The 23638-nt window shown below is 42.2% G+C and overlaps 2 protein-coding genes across 2 annotated transcripts; both read right to left on the bottom strand.

Moving 5' to 3' along the window:
• Positions 1-1142: 1142 nt before the first annotated feature.
• Positions 1143-4368, bottom strand: LOC145875740 (stonustoxin subunit beta-like). The gene is made up of 3 exons (XM_082971564.1): positions 4209-4368; positions 3987-4033; positions 1143-3615 (listed from the first exon to the last, which is right to left on the bottom strand). The coding sequence occupies exons 2-3, from the start codon at positions 4006-4008 to the stop codon at positions 3089-3091; spliced, it is 549 nt and encodes a 182-aa protein (XP_082827690.1). The 5' UTR covers positions 4009-4033; positions 4209-4368; the 3' UTR covers positions 1143-3088.
• Positions 4369-5122: 754 nt separating this feature from the next.
• On the bottom strand, positions 5123-20345 carry LOC123732126 (NLR family CARD domain-containing protein 3-like). Its single transcript, XM_082971562.1, has 2 exons — positions 20327-20345; positions 5123-7083 (listed from the first exon to the last, which is right to left on the bottom strand). Exons 1-2 carry the CDS (start codon positions 20343-20345, stop codon positions 5237-5239), a joined length of 1866 nt encoding a protein of 621 aa, XP_082827688.1. The 3' UTR covers positions 5123-5236.
• Positions 20346-23638: the final 3293 nt, after the last annotated feature.

Below are 23638 nucleotides of genomic sequence, written 5' to 3'. Positions count from 1 at the left end.
CTCAACCGAAGAGGCCCTGGAGCAGCTGTGATCAGGTTAGAAGAGAATGACTCCTCAACCGAAGAGGCCCTGGAGCAGCTGTGATCAGGTTAGAAGAGAATGACTCCTCAACCCAAGAGACCCTGGAGCAGCTGTGAGAGAGCATCAGTGTTGAAGCATTTGGGGAAATTTAAAGAAGGTTTCCTGGTAAAGAGGATTGACTGTTACGTAAAGGGTCAGAGCCACTGATTGGACAAAATATTAAGGATACCTTCCTAATATTGAGTTACGCCTGGTCAGTTTGTCATGGAATTAAATGTGTCCTTAATGTTTTGTGTTAATTACATAATAATTATACATTTATGATTGAGGGTTATGAGAGAACCCCCACATCACTAGCTTCTCTTTATTCAACCTACCATCTACCCACCTGGGGACTGAGGGTTATGAGAGAACCCCCACATCACTAGCTTCTCTTTATTCAACCTGCCATCTACCAACCTGGGGACTGAGGGTTATGAGAGAACCCCCACATCACTAGCTTGCATGTTCTGCAGCCTTGTAAAGATGAGGGGACGACTGGGAGGCAGGTTGGCATTTATTGTTATGAATCTTGTTCTGGAGGCAGGATTGGCATTTATTGTCATGAATCTTGCCCTGGAGGCAGGTTGGCATTTATTGTCATGATTCTTGTTCTGGAGGCAGGTTGGCATTTATTGTCATGAATCTTGTTCTGGAGGCAGGTTTGGCATTTATTGTCATGAATCTTGCCCTGGAGGCAGGTTGGCAATTATTGTCATGATTCTTGCCTCGGAGGAAGGTTGGCATTTATTGTCATGAATCTTGCCCTGGAGGCAGGTTGGCATTTATTGTCATGAATATTGCCCTGGAGGCAGTTAAGCAAAGTATTCACTAGCTGGCACAGGCACAAAGTAATACAATCAGATTTTAATCCTAACCTCAACCCTAACCACACTGCTAATCCTTCCCTTAAATTAAGACCATAAAACAACATTTTCCACAGCCAATTCTGACTTTGCAGCTGACATATCTAGAGGAAATCGCACAGTTCTGCCTCCAGGTCAAGATTCATGACAAACGTCAACATGAGACAGGGAGAAGCAATGTAAAAATCAATAACGAAATTGTTTTCACAATTAACATGCTTTTTCTTGTTTCAAGAATGATTTATTATGAAAAGTACAATATAACCATGTATACTTGTACAACTATGGAGCGTATGTCCACATATAATTGTACAATTTGTTTTTCCAACATAAAAGACAAGAAATGATCACATTGGTATTTTAACAGTGTTAAATGTTTAAACAGAGGATACATCTAAAACAGGATAAAACAAGTGCAGTATGTTGTGAGAATGTTACTTTAACGTCGACTCATAACGTCACACTATAACTTCATGGGAGTCTTGTGGAAAGACTGCATTTTGTTTTGGGTGGATTGAGTGACGTCTTCATCAACATTTTGCAGAATATTCCGGTAATATTTTCACCTCTTGTCGGCTGCAGACATTCATAAGGAGTTCCAGTAGTTTATTTGCCATTTGCAGGTATTAAAAGTAATACATACATTGTAATTCCTTGTTGGATCTCTCTCACATACAGGACAGTACATACCAGAGGAGGCTGCTGAGGGGAGGACGGCTCATAATAATGTCTGGAACAGAGTGAATGAAATGGAGCACATGGAAACCACGTGTTTGATACCATTCCACTTATTCCACTCCAGCCACTACAAGCCTGTCCTCCCTAAATAAGGTGCCACCAACCTCATGTGGTACAAACACAAACAGTAAAATATATCATAAAAAATGCAAAGTGGTAAAAGAACAGAAAATATTAACAGCCTGTCACGTGTGAGTGTCCAGTGTGTGTTTGTCCATTGTGTGTGTGTCCAGTGTGTGTGTGTGTGTGTCCAGTGAGTGTGTGTTTGTTTCAGTGTGTGTGTGTGTGTTCAGAGTGTGTCCAGTGTGTGCGTGTTCAGTGTGTGTGTGTCCAGTGTGTGTGTGTGTTTCAGTGTGTGTGTGTGTTCAGTGTGTGTGTGTGTGTTCAGAGTGTGTGTGTGTCCAGTGTGTGTGTGTGTGTGTGTCCAGTGTGTGTGTGTGTGTATGTATGTGTCCAGTGTGTGTGTGTGTCCAGTGTGTGTGTGTGTGTGTGTGTGTGTGTGTGTGTTTCAGTGTGTGTGTGTGTGTGTGTGTGTGTGTGTTTCAGTGTGTGTGTGTGTGTTCAGTGTTTGTGTGTGTGTGTGTCCAGTGTGTGTGTGTGTGTCCAGTGTGTGTGTATGTGCCTAGTGTGTGTGTGTGTGTGTGTTCAGTGTGTGTGTGTGTGTGTGTTCAGTCTTTGTGTGTGTGTGTCCAGTGTGTGTGTGTGTGTTCAGTGTGTGTGTGTGTGTGTGTGTGTTCAGTGTGTGTGTGTTCAGTGTGTGTGTGTGTGTCCAGTGTGTGTGTGTGTGTGTGTGTGTCCAGTGTGTGAGTGTGTGTCCAGTGTGTGTGTGTCCAGTGTGTGAGTGTGTGTGTGTCCAGTGTGTGAGTGTGTGTGTGTCCAGTGTCTGTGTTCAGTGTGTGTGTGTTGAGTGTGTGTGTGTGTGTGTGTTCAGTGTGTGTCCAGTTTGTGTCCAGTGTGTGTGTGTCCAGTGTGTGTGTGTGTGTCCAGAATGTGTGTGTGTGTCCAGTGTGTGTGTCCATTTTGTTTCCAGTGTGTGTGTGTCCTGTGTGTTTGTGTGTGTCTAGTGTGTGTGTGTCCAGTGTGTGTGTGTGTCCAGTGTGTGTGTGTGTGTGTGTGTGTGTGTGTGTGTGTGTCCAGTGTGTGTGTGTGTGTGTGTCCAGTGTGTGTGTGTGTCTGTGTCCAGTGTGTGTGTGTCTGTGTCCAGTGTGTGTGTGTGTCTGTGTCCAGTGTGTGTGTGTCTGTGTCCAGTGTGTGTGTGTGTGTGTCCAGTGTGTGTGTGTGTGTGTCCAGTGTGTGTGTGTGTCCAGTGTGTGTGTGTCTGTGTCCAGTGTGTGTGTGTCTGTGTCCAGTGTGTGTGTTTATGTGTCCAGTGTGTGTGTGTGTGTATTTGTCAGTGTCTGTGTGTATCAGTGTGTGTCAGGTAATTATTTCAGGGACACAGAGTCGCCATCAAGCCAAACCCTAAACCCTGGATAGAGGGGCTCAGTGAATGTGGAGGTGAATGTGATCAGGTGGGTCAGTGTGTCAGAGGAGGCTCTATAGAACGACAGAGTGCCGGCTGACCAGTCCAGATACACTCCTACTCTGTGGGAGCTGGAGGAGGGGACGTCTATGGTAGAGGAGTTATTATTATACCAGGCAATGTAACTGTTGTCATCGCAGATCAGACTCCAGGACTTGTCATTGTATCCAAGCCAACAGTCATCAACCCCTCCTCTCCTGTTGATTCCTTTATATGTCACTCCTATAACAGCCCCCCCACTCCACTCTACCTCCCAGTAACAGCGCCCAGTCAGACCCTCTCTACACAACACCTGTCCCCAGTCCTCAAATCTCTCTGGGTGATCAGGATACGGCTGCTCCTCTCTCCTACATGTCACCTTTCTGTTCTCCTCAGACAGAGAGAGGAGTCTGTGTACTGTGTTTAGGTCCAGTGTGAGATCACAGACATCTGATGGATGAAACCAGACACAATATTAGAAATCATCATCATTCACAATAGAATATTAACTCACTTTTCACTAATTCATTTAATGTAGATGTTTCTAGGTATCAAAAGGAGAGGTTAAGGTAACTTGAGACTTGTTGAATGATCATATGTTATACTGTATGGTAATATAAAACACAGTTATTCACAATAATTATACACACACACACACACACACACATCAACTCTTTGTAAACGTTGGTGTCCCTGATTTCTGCTTCTGTAGAACTACAGATGATATTTAATATGACCAAGTCAGTAATGATGTTGGTCTTTGACTTAACTTGAATTAAGACTTATTCTTAGTCATATTCTTCACAGCAGTCAACACTCACATTTTCTAAGCCCAGGTTTCATTCTGTTCTCTCCACCATGTTCCACACTGTAGCGGTAAGCAGAAGAACAGACAGTCATTGAGGGATACACCTGAACACACACACACACACACACACTGTCAGCATATAACTTTGTCCAAGTGGTGGTAAGAATGTTTGTCTTAACTAGCCTGAAAAGTCAAACACGTCTGATATGAACATTGACATAAACCCTCTACATACTTGAGTTTCTCCAGTCTGCAGTGTGGATCCTCCAGTCCAGCAGAGAGCAGTCTGACTCCTGAGTCTCCTGGGTGATTGTAGCTCAGGTCCAGCTCTCTCAGATGTGAGGGGTTTGACCTCAGAGATGAGACCAGAGAAGCACAGCCTTCCTCTGTGACTAGACAGCCTGACAGCCTGCAAAGAGTCAAATCATATTAAAATCACACTGCTATTCTTTGGTGGTGAAAATAGTGGCAGTATATTTCTTCAACATATTCAGATACATCAGCGTCCTGAATGAATCATGAATAGTAATGAGCAGGAAAGTTACAGAGGCTACAACAAAACATGCTAACCTCTCACCATTACCAATAACAGAGGCTACAACAAAACATGCTAACCTCTCACCATTACCAATAACAGAGGCTACAACAAAACATGCTAACCTCTCACCATTACCAATAACAGAGGATACAACAAAACATGCTAACCTCTCACCATTACCAATAACAGAGGCTACAACAAAACATGCTAACCTCTCACCATTACCAATAACAGAGGATACAACAAAACATGCTAACCTCTCACCATTACCAATAACAGAGCCTACAACAAAACACTTGTTGACCAACTACAGGAATACTGACCTCAGAGTCTCCAGTCTGCAGTGTGGATCCTTCAGTCCAGCAGAGAGCAGCTTCACTCCTGAATCCTTCAGGTCATTGTTACTCAGGTCCAGCTCTCTCAGGTGTGAGGGGTTTGACTTCAGAGCTGAGACCAGAGAAGCACAGCCTTTCTTTGTGACTCCACAGCCTGACAGTCTGCAACGAGATCATCATGACTTCACAAACACACTGGTAATTTAACACCAGTAGTATAGAAGGACAGCGGTAGATGCATTTGGTTCATATTCCCAAACAACATATAGATTCATCTTCCATCAATGCATTTATTCAATATGTTTTTCAATATACATATTATAATACATATTTTTCTCTAAACATAATATTTCTTCCTGATGAATACTTCTTATATGTCATTTTATTTACTCACAGAGCAGCTCTGGAGGCTTTGACCACTGGCAGCAGCCTCAGAAGAGTTTCCTCTGATCTGGAGAATTTCTTCAGGTCAAACACATCCAGCTCCTTTTCTGAAGTCAGCAACACAAAGACCAGAGCTGACCACTGCGCAGGTGACAGGTTGGGTTCTGAGACACTTCCTGATCTCAGGTAGCTTTGGATCTCCTCCACTAGAGAATGGTCATTCAGTTCATTCAGACAGTGGAACAGATTGATGCTCCTCTCTGGAGAGGGATTCTCCCTGATCTTCTCCTTGATGTACTTGACTGTTTCTTCATGGCTCTGTGAGCTGCTTCTTGTCTTTGTCAGTAGACCTCGTAAGTGCTTCTGATTGGACTCCAGTGAGAGGCCCAGAAGGAAGCGGAGGAAAAGGTCCAGGTTTCCCATCTCACTTTGTAAGGCTTTATCCACAGCACTCTTGTAGACAGTAACTTCAGACTTGTCTCTGTACAGCAGAGAAAATATACTGGACTTTGTTTGCTGTTTGTCCATGAGATTCTCATTGTTGTTGATGAATGAGAGGAACACATATACAGCAGCCAGAAACTCCTGAATGCTCAGATGAACAAAGCAGTACACCTTGTCTTGGTACAGAACACATTCCTCTTTAAAGAGCTGTGTGCACAATCCTGAGTACACTGAGGCTTCATTGACATCAATGCCAGCCTCTTTCAGGTCTTCTTCATAGAAAATCAGATTGCCCTTCACAAGCTGTTGAAAAGCCAGTTTTCCCAGTGACAGAATGCTCTCTTTATTCCAGTGTGGACCTGTCTCTTCTTTCCCAAGATACTTTTCATTCTTCTGTTTGGTATGAAACACCACAAGGTGTGTGTACATCTCAGTCAGAGTCTTGGGCATCTCTTCTGTCTTATGTTTCAGCATGTGTTCGAGGACTGTTGCAGAAATCCAACAGAAGACAGGAATGTGGCACATGATGTGGAGGCTCCTTGATGTCTTTATGTGTGAGATGATTCTGCTGGCCAGGTCCTCATCACTGAATCTCTTCCTGAAGTACTCCTCCTTCTGTGGGTCATTGAACCCTCGTACCTCTGTCACCTGGTCAACACACCCTGAAGGGATCTTATTGGCTGCTGCAGGTCGGGTAGTTATCCAGAGGAGAGCAGAGGGAAGCAGATTTCCCTCGATGAGATTTGTCAGCAGAACATCCACTGAGGTTGACTCTGTGACGTCCCAACAGATCTTGTTCTTCTGGAAGTCTAGGGGCAGTCGACACTCATCCAGACCATCAAAGATGAACACAACTTTGTACTTGTCATAGTTGGAGATTCTTGATTGTTTGGTTTCCATTGAGAAGTGATAGAGAAGTTCAATCAAAGTGTGTTTGTCCCCTTTCATCAAATTCAGCTCCCGAAAAGGGAATGAAAACACAAATTGAACATCCTGATTTGCTTTTCCTTCAGCCCAGTCCAGAATGAACTTCTGCACAGAGACTGTTTTTCCAATGCCAGCGACTCCCTTTGTCAGCACAGTTCTGATACGTTTGTCTTGTCCAGTTAAGGGTTTGAAGATGTCGTTACATTTGATTGCAGTCTCTGGTCTTGCATGTTTCCTGGTTGTTGTCTCAATCTGTCTCAGCTCATGTTCATTATTGACCTCTCCTGTTCCTCCCTCTGTGATGTAGAGCTCTGTGTAGATCTTATTGAGAAGTGTTGGGTTTCCTTGTTTAGCGATCCCCTCAAATACACATTGAAACTTCTTCTTTAGATTAGATTTGAGTTCACGTTGGCAAATCACAGCAAGCTCATCTGAATGAAGAAATAACACAGAGGATATTAATATTACGTCTGTTTTAATGTCTACAGTATTGAAGGACTGTTAAAGTTTTAAAATAATAATTTATTCTCTTAAGTGACTGTATAAATGTATCAATGTTTTCTTAATGCATTACAGACTGGTGTGACTGATTATATTATTATTGGTGTTATTGATGGTATTATTAATGTTGTCTCTCTCTGTCTCTCTCTCTAAATTAATCACCACATCACATCCCTTCTGCTACTTGATGAGGTCACAAGGTGTTGTGTTAAGGTTGCTACAATATCATTGAGTTACACAGCTACTTTAGCTGTACTTTAGCCACAGCTTTTAAATGTTATAAAACAGCATTCAACATGAGGCAGACAGATCTTACATTTCTCCAGTGTGTCAGCAAGCTCCTTCTGGTTCATTTTCCTCAGGACGTGCAGTGTGATCTTCAGAGCCCCCTCTCTGACACTGCTCTCCTGCTTCTCATCTTCAGCATCCACCACTTCCTCCTCCTGCTTCTGACTCTCAAAGCCTTCTGGGAGTTCAGGACCAAGAATCCTCTTGAACATCTTCAGCTCGTTCTTCACAAATGTTATAATTTTCTCTTCAAGCAACTGAAATAAATCAAGTAAATAAGTTAAGCAAGAGAAGAAATGCTTTCTCATTAACACATTAATGAATAATTGACAGATCAACTTTACTTGAGGTAAACAAAATCAAATGTTCATAACAGGATCACATACACTGAATATAGAGTCCAGGTCTGTTTGATGACTCTGGGAAGACTGACCACTGAGAATCTCTGACTCTGATCTCTCCTGTTGGTTTCTGTGGACAAAACATGAGATTACAGTACACACACACACACACACACACACTGTTTTAGGACTATGAAAATGGACTAAAGTAGGAGAAATGACTAGAGACAGTGTTGTTTAACACACTGACCATGACCCATGAGTTCTTCTTACCTTTGTTCAGTAGAAAAGTCTCCCTCTCTAAAGGATATAGGAGGCGCCATAGACTGCTCACTCTTCATGGACACACAGCTGGGTACAGGGGAGGCTGGTCTCTCCTGCTTGATTGGTCTTCAACACAACAGAGACAAACATTACATCTCTCATCTACTCTGATCTCAGATGGGAAACATAAGAAGAGTTTTATTCCAAAACGCTACATTTCACTTTACAGAAACGTTTGTAATTTGCCTTTATTGTTTAAAGAAATTATGAAAGAGATTGTTGTGTTTTTTCACTATCTAATCATGGCATGGGGTTGTTCAATGACAGACATGTATTTGTTTAAAATCTATCACTTGATGGTTTCATTTCAGAGAGACAAATAATGTTTTTTGCTAAATGCTATATATCTGCCTCACTCTCAGAGAAATCAGTAGTACTGCTAGGTTTAATACAGTAATAATATATATCTGCCTCTCAGAGAAATCAGTAGTACTGCTAAGTTTAACACAGTAATAATATATATCTGCCTCACTCTCAGAGAAATCAGTAGTACTGCTGGGTTTAATACAGTAATAATATATATCTGCCTCTCAGAGAAATCAGTAGTACTGCTAGGTTTAACACAGTAATAATATATATCTGCCTCACTCTCAGAGAAATCAGTAGTACTGCTAGGTTTAACACAGTAATAGTATATATCTGCCTCACTCTCAGTGAAATCAGTAGTACTGCTAGATTATACACAGTCAAATATAACATAGTACTACATTTTTAATAAAGATATGTACAAATGATACATTTGTGACATCAATATATATATATTAAAAAAAATATTCAAGAAATGTATATGTGATCTGTTTGTAAAACATTTACATTTGACACTTTTGTCATTTAGCAGATGTTCTGGCAGGTTTATGGTTCCCCCCCTAGACTCTCAGGAGTTAACACACTCAGGTCAGGGAGAGTTGGAGAGGCAGGTTTATGGTTCCCCCCCTAGACTCTCAGGAGTTAACACACTCAGGTCAGGGAGAGTTGGAGAGGCAGGTTTATGGTTCCCCCCTAGACTCTCAGGAGTTAACACACTCAGGTCAGGGAGAGTTGGAGAGGCAGGTTTATGGTTCCCCCCCTAGACTCTCAGGAGTTAACACACTCAGGTCAGGGAGAGTTGGAGAGGCAGGTTTATGGTTCACCCCTAGACTCTCAGGAGTTAACACACTCAGGTCAGGGAGAGTTTTAGAGGCAGGTTTAGGGTGTGTTTCTATGTGTCTTTTGTGGGAGATTGTTTGTGTGCACTGCGTTTGTTTGAGCCTGCCACACTGTTGCCGTTGTGAGTATTGTTTATTGTTTTTGTTTTTTCCTGTGGATGCCTTTCGTTTTTTTCCAATTAAAAGAATGAGTATCCACATACCCGCTGCATGTTGGTCCTCCTTTCCTCAACACAACGAAATCCGTGACAGAATCTCCCACCAAACCAGGACCAAGCAGCAGAGGATCGAGGAGGAAGGATGGACGCGGGCAGAGATAAGAAGGAGCGTTTCCAGGGCTATGGAAGAGTTTAGTAAACTCGAGAGGCAGCCCCAATAATTTTTTGGGGGGGTCACAAGGGCAGTTTTGCGGGGCAAGAATGGAGCCCCAGGCAAGCTCCCCGCACTAGCATGGAGGTGCGTGTCTCCAGGCTGGCACGTCCAGTACCAGCCCCACGCACAAGGCATCTAGTGCGTAAACCCAGCCTCGCCAGTCTAAAGTTGCCAGAGCTGCCCGTCAGTCAAGAGTCGCCAGAGCTGCCCGTCAGTCCGGAGTCGCCAGAGCTGCCCGTCAGTCCGGAGTCGCCAGAGCTGCCCGTCAGTCCGGAGTCGCCAGAGCTGCCCGTCAGTCCGGAGTCGCCAGAGCTGCCCGTCAGTCCGGAGTCGCCAGAGCTGCCCGTCAGTCCGGAGTCGCCAGAGCTGCCCGTCAGTCCGGAGTCGCCAGAGCTGCCCGTCAGTCCGGAGTCGCCAGAGCGGCCAGACTGCCCGGATCTGCCCGAGCGGCCAGACTGCCCGGATCTGCCCGAGTGCCCCGACTGCCCTCCGGGTCTGCCCGAGTGCCCCGACTGCCCTCCGGGTCTGCCAGAGTGGCCCGACTGCCCTCCGGGTCTGCCAGAGTGGCCCGACTGCCCTCCGGGTCTGCCAGAGTGGCCCGACTGCCCTCCGGGTCTGCCAGAGTGGCCCGACTGCCCTCCGGGTCTGCCAGAGTGACCCGACTGCCCTCCGGGTCTGCCAGAGTGGCCCGACTGCCCTCCGGCCCAGCCCGAGTGGCCCGACTGCCTGGAACGGCCAGAACCGGAGCCACCTCCGGATATAGGTGGGTTGGGGAGGGGGGGTGTAGCACAGTGCCGTCGGTGACGGCAGCCACCCTCCCTTCCCTCCCTTTAGTTTAGGGGGATTTTTTTTGTTGTTGTTTGGGTTTTTGTTCTTCTTGAGGTGCTTCCGGGGTTAGCACTTTTAGGGGGTGGTACTGTCACGTCCTGGCCAGTAGAAGGGTTCATTGTTATTGTAGGTTGGTCAGGACCTCAACACGACGAAATCCGTGACACTCAGGAGTTAACACACTCAGGTCAGGGAGAGTTGGAGAGGCAGGTTTATGGTTCCCCCCTAGACTCTCAGGAGTTAACCTCTATGGGACCGGCGGGACGAATTCGTCCCACCTACGTAACATCCACTGCCAGCCTGTGGCGCGATTTTCAAAATCTTCAAAATCCTATTACTTCAATTTCTCAAACATATGACTATTTTACAGCCATTTAAAGATAAGACTCTCGTTAATCTAACCACACTGTCCGATTTCAAAAAGGCTTTACAACGAAAGCAAAACATTAGATTATGTCAGCAGAGTACCAAGCCAGAAATAATCAGACACCCATTTTTCAAGCCAGCATATAATGTCACCAAAACCCAGAAGACAGCTAAATGCAGCACTCACCTTTGATGATCTTCATCAGATGACAACCCTAGGACATTATGTTATACAATACATGCATGTTTTGTTCAATCAAGTTCATATTTATATCAAAAACCAGCTTTTTACATTAGCATGTGACGTTCAGAACTAGCATACCCCCCGCAAACTTACGGGGAATTCGCTAACATTTTACTAAATTACTCACGATAAACGTTCACAAAAAGCATAACAATTATTTTAAGAATTATAGATACAGACCTCCTCTATGCACTCGATATGTCCGATTTTAAAATAGCTTTTTGGTGAAAGCACATTTTGCAATATTCTAAGTATATAGCCCAGGCATCACGGGCTCGCTATTTAGACACCCGGCAAGTTTAGCACTCACCATAATCATATTTACTATTATAAAAATGTCATTACCTTTTGTTGTCTTCGTCAGAATGCACACCCAGGACGTCTACTTCAATAACAAATGTTGGTTTGGTCCAAAATAATCCATCGTTATATCCGAATAGCGGCGTTTTGTTCGTGCGTTCCAGACACTATCCGAAATAGTAAAGAAGTGTCGCGCGCTTGGCGCAATTCCTGACAATAAAATTCAAAGTATTCAATTGCCGTACGTCGAAGCATGTCAACCGCTGTTTAAAATCAATTTTTACGTCATTTTTCTCGTAGAAAAGCGGTAAAATTCCGACAGGGAATCTCCTTTTCGGCAAACAGAGGAAAAAATCCCAAAGGCGGGGGCGGTCGGGGTCACGCGCATAAGCTAGTGTCTCTTGATGGGCCACTTGAGAAAGGCGATAATGTGTTTCAGCCTGGGGCTGGAATGACGACATTCTCTTTTTTCCCGGGCTCTGAGAGCCTATGGACGACGTGGGAAGTGTCACGTTAGAGCAGAGATCCTTAGTAAATGATAGAGATGGCAAAGAAGTTCCAGAAATGGTCAGACAGGCCACTTCCTGTAAAGGAATCTCTCAGGTTTTGACCTGCCATTTGAGTTCTGTTATACTCACAGACACCATTCAAACAGTTTTAGAAAATTTAGGGTGTTTTCTATCCATATGTAATAAGTATATGCATATTCTAGTTACTGAGTAGGAGTGGTAACCAGATTAAATCGGGTATGTTTTTTATCCAGCCGTGTCAATGCTGCCCCCTAGCCCTAACAGGTTAACACACTCAGGTCAGGGAGAGTTGGAGAGGCAGGTTTATGGTTCCCCCCTAGACTCTCAGGAGTTAAAACACTCAGGTCAGGGAGAGATGGAGAGGCAGGTTTATGGTTCCCCTAGACTCTCAGGAGTTAACACACTCAGGTCAGGGAGAGTTGTAGAGGCAGGTTTATGGTTCCCCCCTAGACTCTCAGGAGTTAACACACTCAGGTCAGGGAGAGTTGGAGAGGCAGGTTTATGGTTCCCCCCTAGACTCTCAGGAGTTAACACACTCAGGTCAGGGAGAGATGGAGAGGCAGGTTTATGGTTCCCCCCCCTAGACTCTCAGGAGTTAACACACTCAGGTCAGGGAGAGATGGAGAGGCAGGTTTATGGTTCCCCCCTAGACACTCAGGAGTTAAAACACTCAGGTCAGGGAGAGTTGGAGAGGCAGGTTTATGGTTCCCCCCCTAGACTCTCAGGAGTTAACACACTCAGGTCAGGGAGAGATGGAGAGGCAGGTTTATGGTTCCCCCCTAGACACTCAGGAGTTAAAACACTCAGGTCAGGGAGAGTTGGAGAGGCAGGTTTATGGTTCCCCCTTGACGATCAGGCTCTGGTTGTGGGGGATGTTCAGCTTGGGGTTGTGAGGTGCTGATAACAGTCACCCGTATGGAATTCGTAAAAGAGCTGTTTCCCAAAACCATTAATAACGTTGCACTTGGAAAATGCTCGTAATCTAACACCTGCCTCAGACCACTCGTAGAACAGCTGAGTGAGTCGTTAGATGCTTTTTTACCCTCCCGCGTGACTTTATACACAGAAGATCTCAACTAAACATAGAATCACATGGTTTATCAGTCTCTCTGACCACCGATAAATTCACAACAAAGTTGTCAATGTCTTTGCAATTTATACAAACAAGCGACATATAAAATGATGCTTAAAATGAAAACCTGAGATGACTGCATTAAACAGCAGCTATAAGCCTCTTTCAAACATATTGACATACATTTCATGTTCAATCAGTTGAGTTCTGTTTTGCTACATGTAGGCTACCGTCTAATTTGGCTCAACCAACGTGAATAGAGGTGCAACCAAAAAATTCAATTGTTGAAAAGAAAAAGTTTAAGAAATATTTAATGTTTCAGCTTTCAATGGCCTTCCTCAGAATAATCACACAATGGGAATGGACAAGTTCATGTAGGGCATGGGGAAGACAATTAGGGAGAAACTCTCTTCAGCTGGTGGCGCTAATGAGAGAGGGTGTGGTAGACTATACACCTCTGGCCTGCTCGCCTCCCTACCTCTGAGGAAGCACAGTTCCGGCTCAGCCCAGTCAAAACTGTTCGCTTCTCTGGCACCCCAATGGTGGAACAAGCTCCCTCACGACGCCAGGACAGCGGAGTCAATCACCACCTTCCGGAGACACCTGAAACCCCACCTCTTTAAGGAATACCTAGGATAGGATAAAGTAATCCTCCTAACCCCACCCCCCCATCCCCCTTAAAAGATTTAGATGCACTATTGTAAAGTGGTTGTTCCACTGGATATCATAAGGTGAATGCACCAATTTGTAAGTCGCTCTGGATAAGAGCGTCTGCTAAATGACTTAAATGTAATGTAAATGGTCCTCAGGGTGAGGGCTACTGTGGGCAATGTCTCCTCCTAGTGGTCAAATACAGTAATGGAACCTGTACAACTATTTGGGAGACAGGGCAAGCATAACTCAACTGCAGTATCTATAATTATTGTAAAACATTGCCATGTAACACATGTCCAATATATTAGGTATTGGAAAATAAACAAGTTCGGAGGGGTGGATATTTCAAGTGCAGTAGATATAACTGATTTAAAACCATTACTATATAATAAACAGGTCTAACACAACTGGTTTGGACAATAGTGAGCTAGTAACCTTTTCCGTCAACGAACAAGAAGTACATTTGGCTCCAATAGCCAAAGTATGACCTTTAACAAAAACATACTATAGTCCTTCTATAGGTTTAGACCTCTGGGACTAAACATACTATAGTCCTTCTATAGGTTAAGACCTCTGGGACTAAACATACTATAGTCCTTCTATAGGTTAAGACCTCTGGGGACTGAAGTATCTATAACATACTATAGTCCTTCTATAGGTTAAGACCTCTGGGGACTGAAGTATCCATAACATACTATAGTCCTTCTATAGGTTTAGACCTCTGGGACGAAACATACTATAGTCCTTCTATAGGTTAAGACCTCTGGGGACTGAAGTATCTATAACATACTATAGTCCTTCTGTAGGTTAAGACCTCTGGGGACTAAACATACTATAGTCCTTCTATAGGTTAAGACCTCTGGGACTAAACATACTATAGTCCTTCTATAGGTTAAGACCTCTGGGGACTAAACATACTATAGTCCTTCTATAGGTTAAGACCTCTGGGGACTAAACATACTATAGTCCTTCTATAGGTTAAGACCTCTGGGGACTGAAGTATCTATAACATACTATAGTCCTTCTATAGGTTAAGACCTCTGGGACTAAACATACTATAGTCCTTCTATAGGTTAAGACCTCTGGGACTAAACATACTATAGTCCTTCTATAGGTTAAGACCTCTGGGACTAAACATACTATAGTCCTTCTATAGGTTAAGACCTCTGGGGACTAAACATACTATAGTCCTTCTATAGGTTAAGACCTCTGGGGACTAAACATACTATAGTCCTTCTATAGGTTAAGACCTCTGGGGACTGAAGTATCTATAACATACTATAGTCCTTCTATAGGTTAAGACCTCTGGGACTAAACATACTATAGTCCTTCTATAGGTTAAGACCTCTGGGACTAAACATACTATAGTCCTTCTATAGGTTAAGACCTCTGGGGACTAAAGTATCTATAACATACTATAGTCCTTCTATAGGTTAAGACCTCTGTGGACTGAAGTATCTATAACATACTATAGTCCTTCTGTAGGTTAAGACCTCTGGGACTAAACATACTATAGTCCTTCTATAGGTTAAGACCTCTGGGACGAAACATACTATAGTCCTTCTATAGGTTAAGACCTCTGGGACTAAACATACTATAGTCCTTCTATAGGTTAAGACCTCTGGGACGAAACATACTATAGTCCTTCTATAGGTTAAGACCTCTGGGACTAAACATACTATAGTCCTTCTATAGGTTAAGACCTCTGGGGACTGAAGTATCTATAACATACTATAGTCCTTCTGTAGGTTAAGACCTCTGGGACTAAACATACTATAGTCCTTCTGTAGGTTAAGACCTCTGGGGACTAAACATACTATAGTCCTTCTATAGGTTAAGACCTCTGGGGACTGAAGTATCTATAACATACTATAGTCCTTCTATAGGTTAAGACCTCTGGGACTAAACATACTATAGTCCTTCTATAGGTTAAGACCTCTGGGACTAAACATACTATAGTCCTTCAATAGGTTAAGACCTCTGGGACTAAACATACGATAGTCCTTCTATAGGTTAAGACCTCTGGGGACTGAAGTATCTATAACATACTATAGTCCTTCTATAGGTTAAGACCTCTGGGACTAAACATACTATAGTCCTTCTATAGGTTAAGACCTCTGGGGACTGAAGTATCTATAACATACTATAGTCCTTCTATAGGTTAAGACCTCTGTGGACTGAAGTATCTATAACATACTATAGTCCTTCTGTAGGTTAAGACCTCTGGGACTAAACATACTATAGTCCTTCTATAGGTTAAGACCTCTGGGACGAAACATACTATAGTCCTTCTATAGGTTAAGACCTCTGGGACTAAACATACTATAGTCCTTCTATAGGTTAAGACCTCTGGGGACCAAAGTATCTATAACATACTATAGTCCTTCTGTAGGTTAAGACCTCTGGGGACTGAAGTATCTATAACATACTATAGTCCTTCTATAGGTTAAGACCTCTGGGACTAAACATACTATAGTCCTTCTATAGGTTAAGACCTCTGGGACTAAACATACTATAGTCCTTCTATAGGTTAAGACCTCTGGGGACTGAAGTATCTATAACATACTATAGTCCTTCTATAGGTTAAGACCTCTGGGACTAAACATACTATAGTCCTTCTATAGGTTAAGACCTCTGGGACTAAACATACTATAGTCCTTCTATAGGTTAAGACCTCTGGGACTAAACATACTATAGTCCTTCTATAGGTTAAGACCTCTGGGGACTAAACATACTATAGTCCTTCTATAGGTTAAGACCTCTGGGGACTAAACATACTATAGTCCTTCTATAGGTTAAGACCTCTGGGGACTGAAGTATCTATAACATACTATAGTCCTTCTATAGGTTAAGACCTCTGGGACTAAACATACTATAGTCCTTCTATAGGTTAAGACCTCTGGGACTAAACATACTATAGTCCTTCTATAGGTTAAGACCTCTGGGACTAAACATACTATAGTCCTTCTATAGGTTAAGACCTCTGGGGACTAAACATACTATAGTCCTTCTATAGGTTAAGACCTCTGGGGACTAAACATACTATAGTCCTTCTATAGGTTAAGACCTCTGGGGACTGAAGTATCTATAACATACTATAGTCCTTCTATAGGTTAAGACCTCTGGGACTAAACATACTATAGTCCTTCTATAGGTTAAGACCTCTGGGACTAAACATACTATAGTCCTTCTATAGGTTAAGACCTCTGGGGACTGAAGTATCTATAACATACTATAGTCCTTCTATAGGTTAAGACCTCTGTGGACTGAAGTATCTATAACATACTATAGTCCTTCTGTAGGTTAAGACCTCTGGGACTAAACATACTATAGTCCTTCTATAGGTTAAGACCTCTGGGACGAAACATACTATAGTCCTTCTATAGTTTAAGACCTCTGGGACTAAACATACTATAGTCCTTCTATAGGTTAAGACCTCTGGGACTAAACATACTATAGTCCTTCTATAGGTTAAGACCTCTGGGACGAAACATACTATAGTCCTTCTATAGGTTAAGACTTCTGGGACTAAACATACTATAGTCCTTCTATAGGTTAAGACCTCTGGGGACTGATGTATCTATAACATACTATAGTCCTTCTGTAGGTTAAGACCTCTGGGACTAAACATACTATAGTCCTTCTGTAGGTTAAGACCTCTGGGGACTAAACATACTATAGTCCTTCTATAGGTTAAGACCTCTGGGGACTGAAGTATCTATAACATACTATAGTCCTTCTATAGGTTAAGACCTCTGGGACTAAACATACTATAGTCCTTCTATAGGTTAAGACCTCTGGGACTAAACATACTATAGTCCTTCAATAGGTTAAGACCTCTGGGACTAAACATACGATAGTCCTTCTATAGGTTAAGACCTCTGGGGACTGAAGTATCTATAACATACTATAGTCCTTCTATAGGTTAAGACCTCTGGGACTAAACATACTATAGTCCTTCTATAGGTTAAGACCTCTGGGGACTGAAGTATCTATAACATACTATAGTCCTTCTATAGGTTAAGACCTCTGTGGACTGAAGTATCTATAACATACTATAGTCCTTCTGTAGGTTAAGACCTCTGGGACTAAACATACTATAGTCCTTCTATAGGTTAAGACCTCTGGGGACTAAACATACTATAGTCCTCTAGGTGAAGACCTCTGGGACGAAACATACTATAGTCCTTCTATAGGTTAAGACCTCTGGGACTAAACATACTATAGTCCTTCTATAGGTTAAGACCTCTGGGGACCAAAGTATGTATAACATTCTATAGTCCTTCTGTAGGTTAAGACCTCTGGGGACTGAAGTATCTATAACATACTATAGTCCTTCTATAGGTTAAGACCTCTGGGACTAAACATACTATAGTCCTTCTATAGGTTAAGACCTCTGGGACTAAACATACTATAGTCCTTCTATAGGTTAAGACCTCTGGGGACTGAAGTATCTATAACATACTATAGTCCTTCTATAGGTTAAGACCTCTGGGACTAAACATACTATAGTCCTTCTATAGGTTAAGACCTCTGGGACTAAACATACTATAGTCCTTCTGTAGGTTAAGACCTCTGGGACTAAACATACTATAGTCCTCTAGGTTAAGACCTCTGGGACTAAACATACTATAGTCCTTCTATAGGTTAAGACCTCTGGGACTAAACATACTATAGTCCTTCTATAGGTTAAGACCTCTGGGACTAAACATACTATAGTCCTTCTATAGGTTAAGACCTCTGGGACTAAACATACTATAGTCCTTCTATAGGTTAAGACCTCTGGGGACTGAAGTATCCATAACATACTATAGTTCTTCTATAGGTTAAGACCTCTGGAGACTGATGTATCCATAACATACTATAGTCCTTCTATAGGTTAAGACCTCAGGGGACTAAACATACGATAGTCCTTCTATAGGTTAAGACCTCTGGGGACTGAAGTATCTATAACATACTATAGTCCTTCTATAGGTTAAGACCTCAGGGGACTAAACATACTATAGTCCTTCTGTAGGTTTCTGTGGACAACACATGAGATTACATCTCCTCGTGCAGGGAGTACACACACACACACAAACACACACATACACACACACACACACACACACACACACACATACACACACACACACACAGGGAGGGAACGTTGTGTTTGTTTAATATTGTTTTAGGACTATAGAAATGGATAAAAGGATTAGCCTATGGATTACGAAAACAACAAAAAGAAATGTGAAAATGGGAGAGGAGAAATGACTAGAGACAGTGTTGTTTAACTCACTGACCATGACCCATGAGTTCTTCTTACCTTTGTTCAGTAGAAAAGTATCCCTCTCTAAAGTGATTAGGTTCATTCATAGACTTGTCACTCTTCATGGACACACAGCTGGGTACAGGGGAGGCTGGTCTCTCCTGCTTGATTGGGCTTCAACACAACAGAGACAAACATTACATCTCTCATCTACTCTGAGCTCAGATGGGGAAACATAAGAGTTTCATTACAAAACGCTATAAATCACTTTTCAGAAATGTTGGTAAATTATCTCATTGTTTAAAGAAATGATTAAACCACTACAAGGCTTTATAAAGACTTTTAAAGTGGGTAATTTCCACATAAAATGCACATTTGCTGTTATTTTCCCGACGTGAGAAACTGGGTCGAATTAACATGGCATCTGTAAGTGAATTCATCTTTAGATATCTAGGTGAGACAACCACATATCACAGTCAGATATACAGGATACAAATATTCCATTCCTGCTAAACAATGGATAAATAGATATCTAGGTGGATATATAGATATCTAGGTGGATATATAGATATCTAGGTGGATATATAGATGTCTAGGTGGATATATAGATGTCTAGGTGGATATATAGATATCTAGGTGGATATATAGATATCTAGGTGGATATATAGATGTCTAGGTGGATATATAGATATCTAGGTGGATATAAAGATGTCTAGGTGGATATATAGAATATATAGATGTCTAGGTGGATATATAGATATCTAGGTGGATATATAGATATCTAGGTGGATATATAGATGTCTAGGTGGATATATAGATGTCTATGTGGATATATAGATGTCTAGGTGGATATATAGATGTCTATGTGGATAAATAGATATCTAGGTGGATATATAGATATCTAGGTGGATATATAGATATCTAGGTGGATATATAGATATCTAGGTGGATATACAGATGTCTAGGTGGATATATAGATATCTAGGTGGATATATAGATGTCTAGGTGGATATATAGATGTCTAGGTGGATATATAGATATCTAGGTGGATATATAGATATCTAGGTGGATATATAGATGTCTAGGTGGATATATAGATGTCTATGTGGATATATAGATATCTAGGTGGATATATAGATATCTAGGTGGATATATAGATATCTAGGTGGATATATAGATATCTAGGTGGATATATAGATATCTAGGTGGATATATAGATATCTAGGTGGATATATAGATATCTAGGTGGATATATAGATGTCTAGGTGGATATATTGATGTCTAGGTGGATATATAGATGTCTATGTGGATATACAGATATCTAGGTGGATATATAGATATCTAGGTGGATATATAGATATCTAGGTGGATATATAGCGTTTTAGAAAAAAACATATTTTCATACAGATCTAAAATCTAGAACAGTTATATAGAATGTCCCCATTAGCAATCATTTCTGAATAAAAAGCATTTTAGAACATACATTCTTAAACAATATTGTCAGCTCACCTCTTAGTTTTGGTGTCATGTCCCCCAGAGACACTCATTTTAGAGGCGGGCCCCCCCTCCTCTCTCTCCCCAGAGAGACTCATTTTAGAGGCAGGGACCACCTCCTCTATCTCCCCAGAGAGACTCATTTTAGAGCACTGAGCCCTAAACAGAGAAACAGAGATCCAACATGTTGGTTGTGGTCAACAGTGACCCCTAAACAGAGATCCAGCATGTTGGTTGTGGCTAACACAGTGACAACTAAACAGAGATCCAACATGTTGGTTGTGGTTAACACAGTGACAACTAAACAGAGATCCAGCATGTTGGTTGTGGTTAACACAGTGACAACTAAACAGAGATCCAGCATGTTGGTTGTGGTTAACACAGTGACAACTAAACAGAGATCCAGCATGTTGGTTGTGGTTAACAGTGACCCCTAAACAGAGATCCAGCATGTTGGTTGTGGTTAACACAGTAACAACTAAACAGAGATCCAACATGTTTGAGTTGTGGTCAACAGTGACCCCTAAACAGAGATCCAGCATGTTGGTTGTGGTTAACACAGTGACAACTAAACAGAGATCCAACATGTTTGAGTTGTGGTCAACAGTGACCCCTAAACAGAGATCCAGCATGTTGGTTGTGGTTAACACAGTGACAACTAAACAGAGATCCAACATGTTGGTTGTGGTTAACACAGTGACAACTAAACAGAGATCCAGCATGTTGGTTGTGGTTAACACAGTGACAACTAAACAGAGATCCAGCATGTTGGTTGTGGTTAACACAGTGACAACTAATTATTTTATTCATTATCTCTTAGAAATAAAACCGTTTACAGACACATCCAAACAGTCAGGTGATTTAATGCAATTACTTTTTCTAGCCCAATGACTACTCAAAACCCTCCCACAATGCCTGAAAACTAACTAATAGCCCCTGATAGGCCTACATCTTATTTTGGGGTGGCAGGTAGTCTAGTGGTTAGAGCGTTGGGGTGGCAGGTAGCCTAGTGGTTAGAACGTTGTGGCGGCAGGTAGTCTAGTGGTTAGAGCATTGGGGCGGCAGGTAGCCTAGTGGTTAGAGCGTTGGGGCGGCAGGTAGCCTAGTGGTTAGAGCATTGGGGTGGCAGGTAGCCTAGTGGTTAGAGCGTTGGGGCGGCAGGTAGCCTAGTGGTTAGAGCGTTGGGGCGGCAGGTAGCCTAGTGGTTAGAGCGTTGGGGCGGCAGGTAGCCTAGTGGTTAGAGCGTTGGGGCGGCAGGTAGCCTAGTGGATAGAGTGTTGGTGCGGCAGGTAGCCTAGTGGTTAGAGCGTTGGGGCGGCAGGTAGCCTAGTGGTTAGAGCGTTGGGGCGGCAGGTAGCCTAGTGGATAGAGTGTTGGTGCGGCAGGTAGCCTAGTGGTTAGAGCGTTGGGGCAGTAACCGAAAGGTTGCAGGATTGAATCCCAGAGCTGACAACGTAAAGATCTGTCGTTCTGCCCCTGAACAAGGCAGTTAACCCACTGTGTTCCCCGGTAGGCCATTATTGTAAATAAGAATTTGTTATTAACTGACTTGCGAATTAAATAAAGGTTTAAAAAAAAATATGTGTTAACCTTCAGTAGCTGTAGTATAATACTATGGTAATGAACTGAAGAGGTCTATCTAATATTAATACTATGGTAATGAACTGAACAGGTCTATGAATCTAATATTAATACTATGGTAATGAACTGAACAGGTCTATGAATCTAATATTAATACTATGGTAATGAACTGAACAGGTCTATGAATCTAATATTAATACTATGGTAATGAACTGAACAGGTCGATGCTTGTCAACAACAGCCAGTGTTTTATTACCTGTAGCCTAATCTGACTGTTACCTTCAATCTAATGCATTCTAACATCTGATCAGCCATTGAGATAGAACTGTTACCTTCAATCTAATGCATTCTAACATCTGATCAGCCATTGAGATAGAACTGTTACCTTCAATCTAATGCATTCTAACATTGATCAGCCATTGAGATAGAACTGTTACCTTCAATCTAATGCATTCTAACATCTGATCAGCCATTGAGATAGAACTGTTACCTTCAATCTAATGCATTCTAACATCTGATCAGCCATTGAGATAGAACTGTTACCTTCAATCTAATGCATTCTAACATTGATCAGCCATTGAGATAGAACTGTTACCTTCAATCTAATACATTCTAACATCTGATCAGCCATTGAGATAGAACTGTTACCTTCAATCTAATGCATTCTAACATCTGATCAGCCATTGAGATAGAACTGTCACCTTCAATCTAATGCATTCTAACATCTTACCATGGTCACACTTGATAACTGTCACGACTCCTACCGAGGGTGGCCCCTCTCCCTGTTCGGGTGGCGCTCGGTGTTCGTCGTCCCCGGGCTACTAGCTGCCACCGATCCCCTTTTCGTTTTTCTGTTGGTTATGTCTTTATTAGTTGCACCTGTGTTCATTTAGGTAATTAGTGGTGTTATTTAAGGCCGCTCCCCCACCTGTTCTGTGTGTGGGCTTGTTACGTTTTGTTTCACTGTGTTTGTGTAGTGGATCGTGTTTTGGACTTTGGGTTTTGTTACGCCCTGTTGTTTTTGGGCATTTTCTCTTTTGTGGTACTTATTAAATAGTATTGTACCAAACATTTTTCTGCCTACTGCGCCTGACTCCACACCCACAACGTCCAAGCGTTACAATAACTTCCTACTGAATTAACTCAACATGGACATTAATAGTTGCATAATAACACAAGGCTACAACAACAATAAACTGAAGTTATAGGCTATTTATTAAATCCATTTACCAGCTCCAGGTAGGCTACACAAGTGACACAAAATGATTTGCAACGACTCCTGTCATTTCAACATATTTATAGTATTAAATGGTAGGCTACAATAGCCTAGGTAGGCATAAAGATTAATAGGCTACAGTAGCCTAGATAGGCATAAAGATTAATAGGCTACAGTAGCCTAGATAGGCATAAAGATTAATAGGCTACAGTAGCCTAGATAGGCATAACGATTAATAGGCTACAGTAGCCTAGATAGGCATAAAGATTAATAGGCTACATTAGCCTAGATAGGCATAAAGATTAATAGGCTACAGTAGCCTAGATAGGCATAAAGATTAATAGGCTACATTAGCCTAGATAGGCATAAAGATTAATAGGCTACATTAGCCTAGATAGGCATAAAGATTAATAGGCTACAGTAGCCTAGATGGGCATAAAGATTAATAGGCTACAGTAGCCTAGATAGGCATAAAGATTAATAGGCTACATTAGCCTAGATAGGCATAAAGATTAATAGGCTACATGATG

This window comes from Salmo salar, unplaced genomic scaffold (genome assembly GCF_965601325.2).
Source record: "Salmo salar unplaced genomic scaffold, fSalSal1 ptg000332l, whole genome shotgun sequence".
Lineage (NCBI taxonomy): Eukaryota > Metazoa > Chordata > Actinopteri > Salmoniformes > Salmonidae > Salmo > Salmo salar.
The sequence above is the reverse complement of the archived record's forward strand: the minus strand, read 5'-3'. Positions and strand labels throughout refer to the sequence as shown.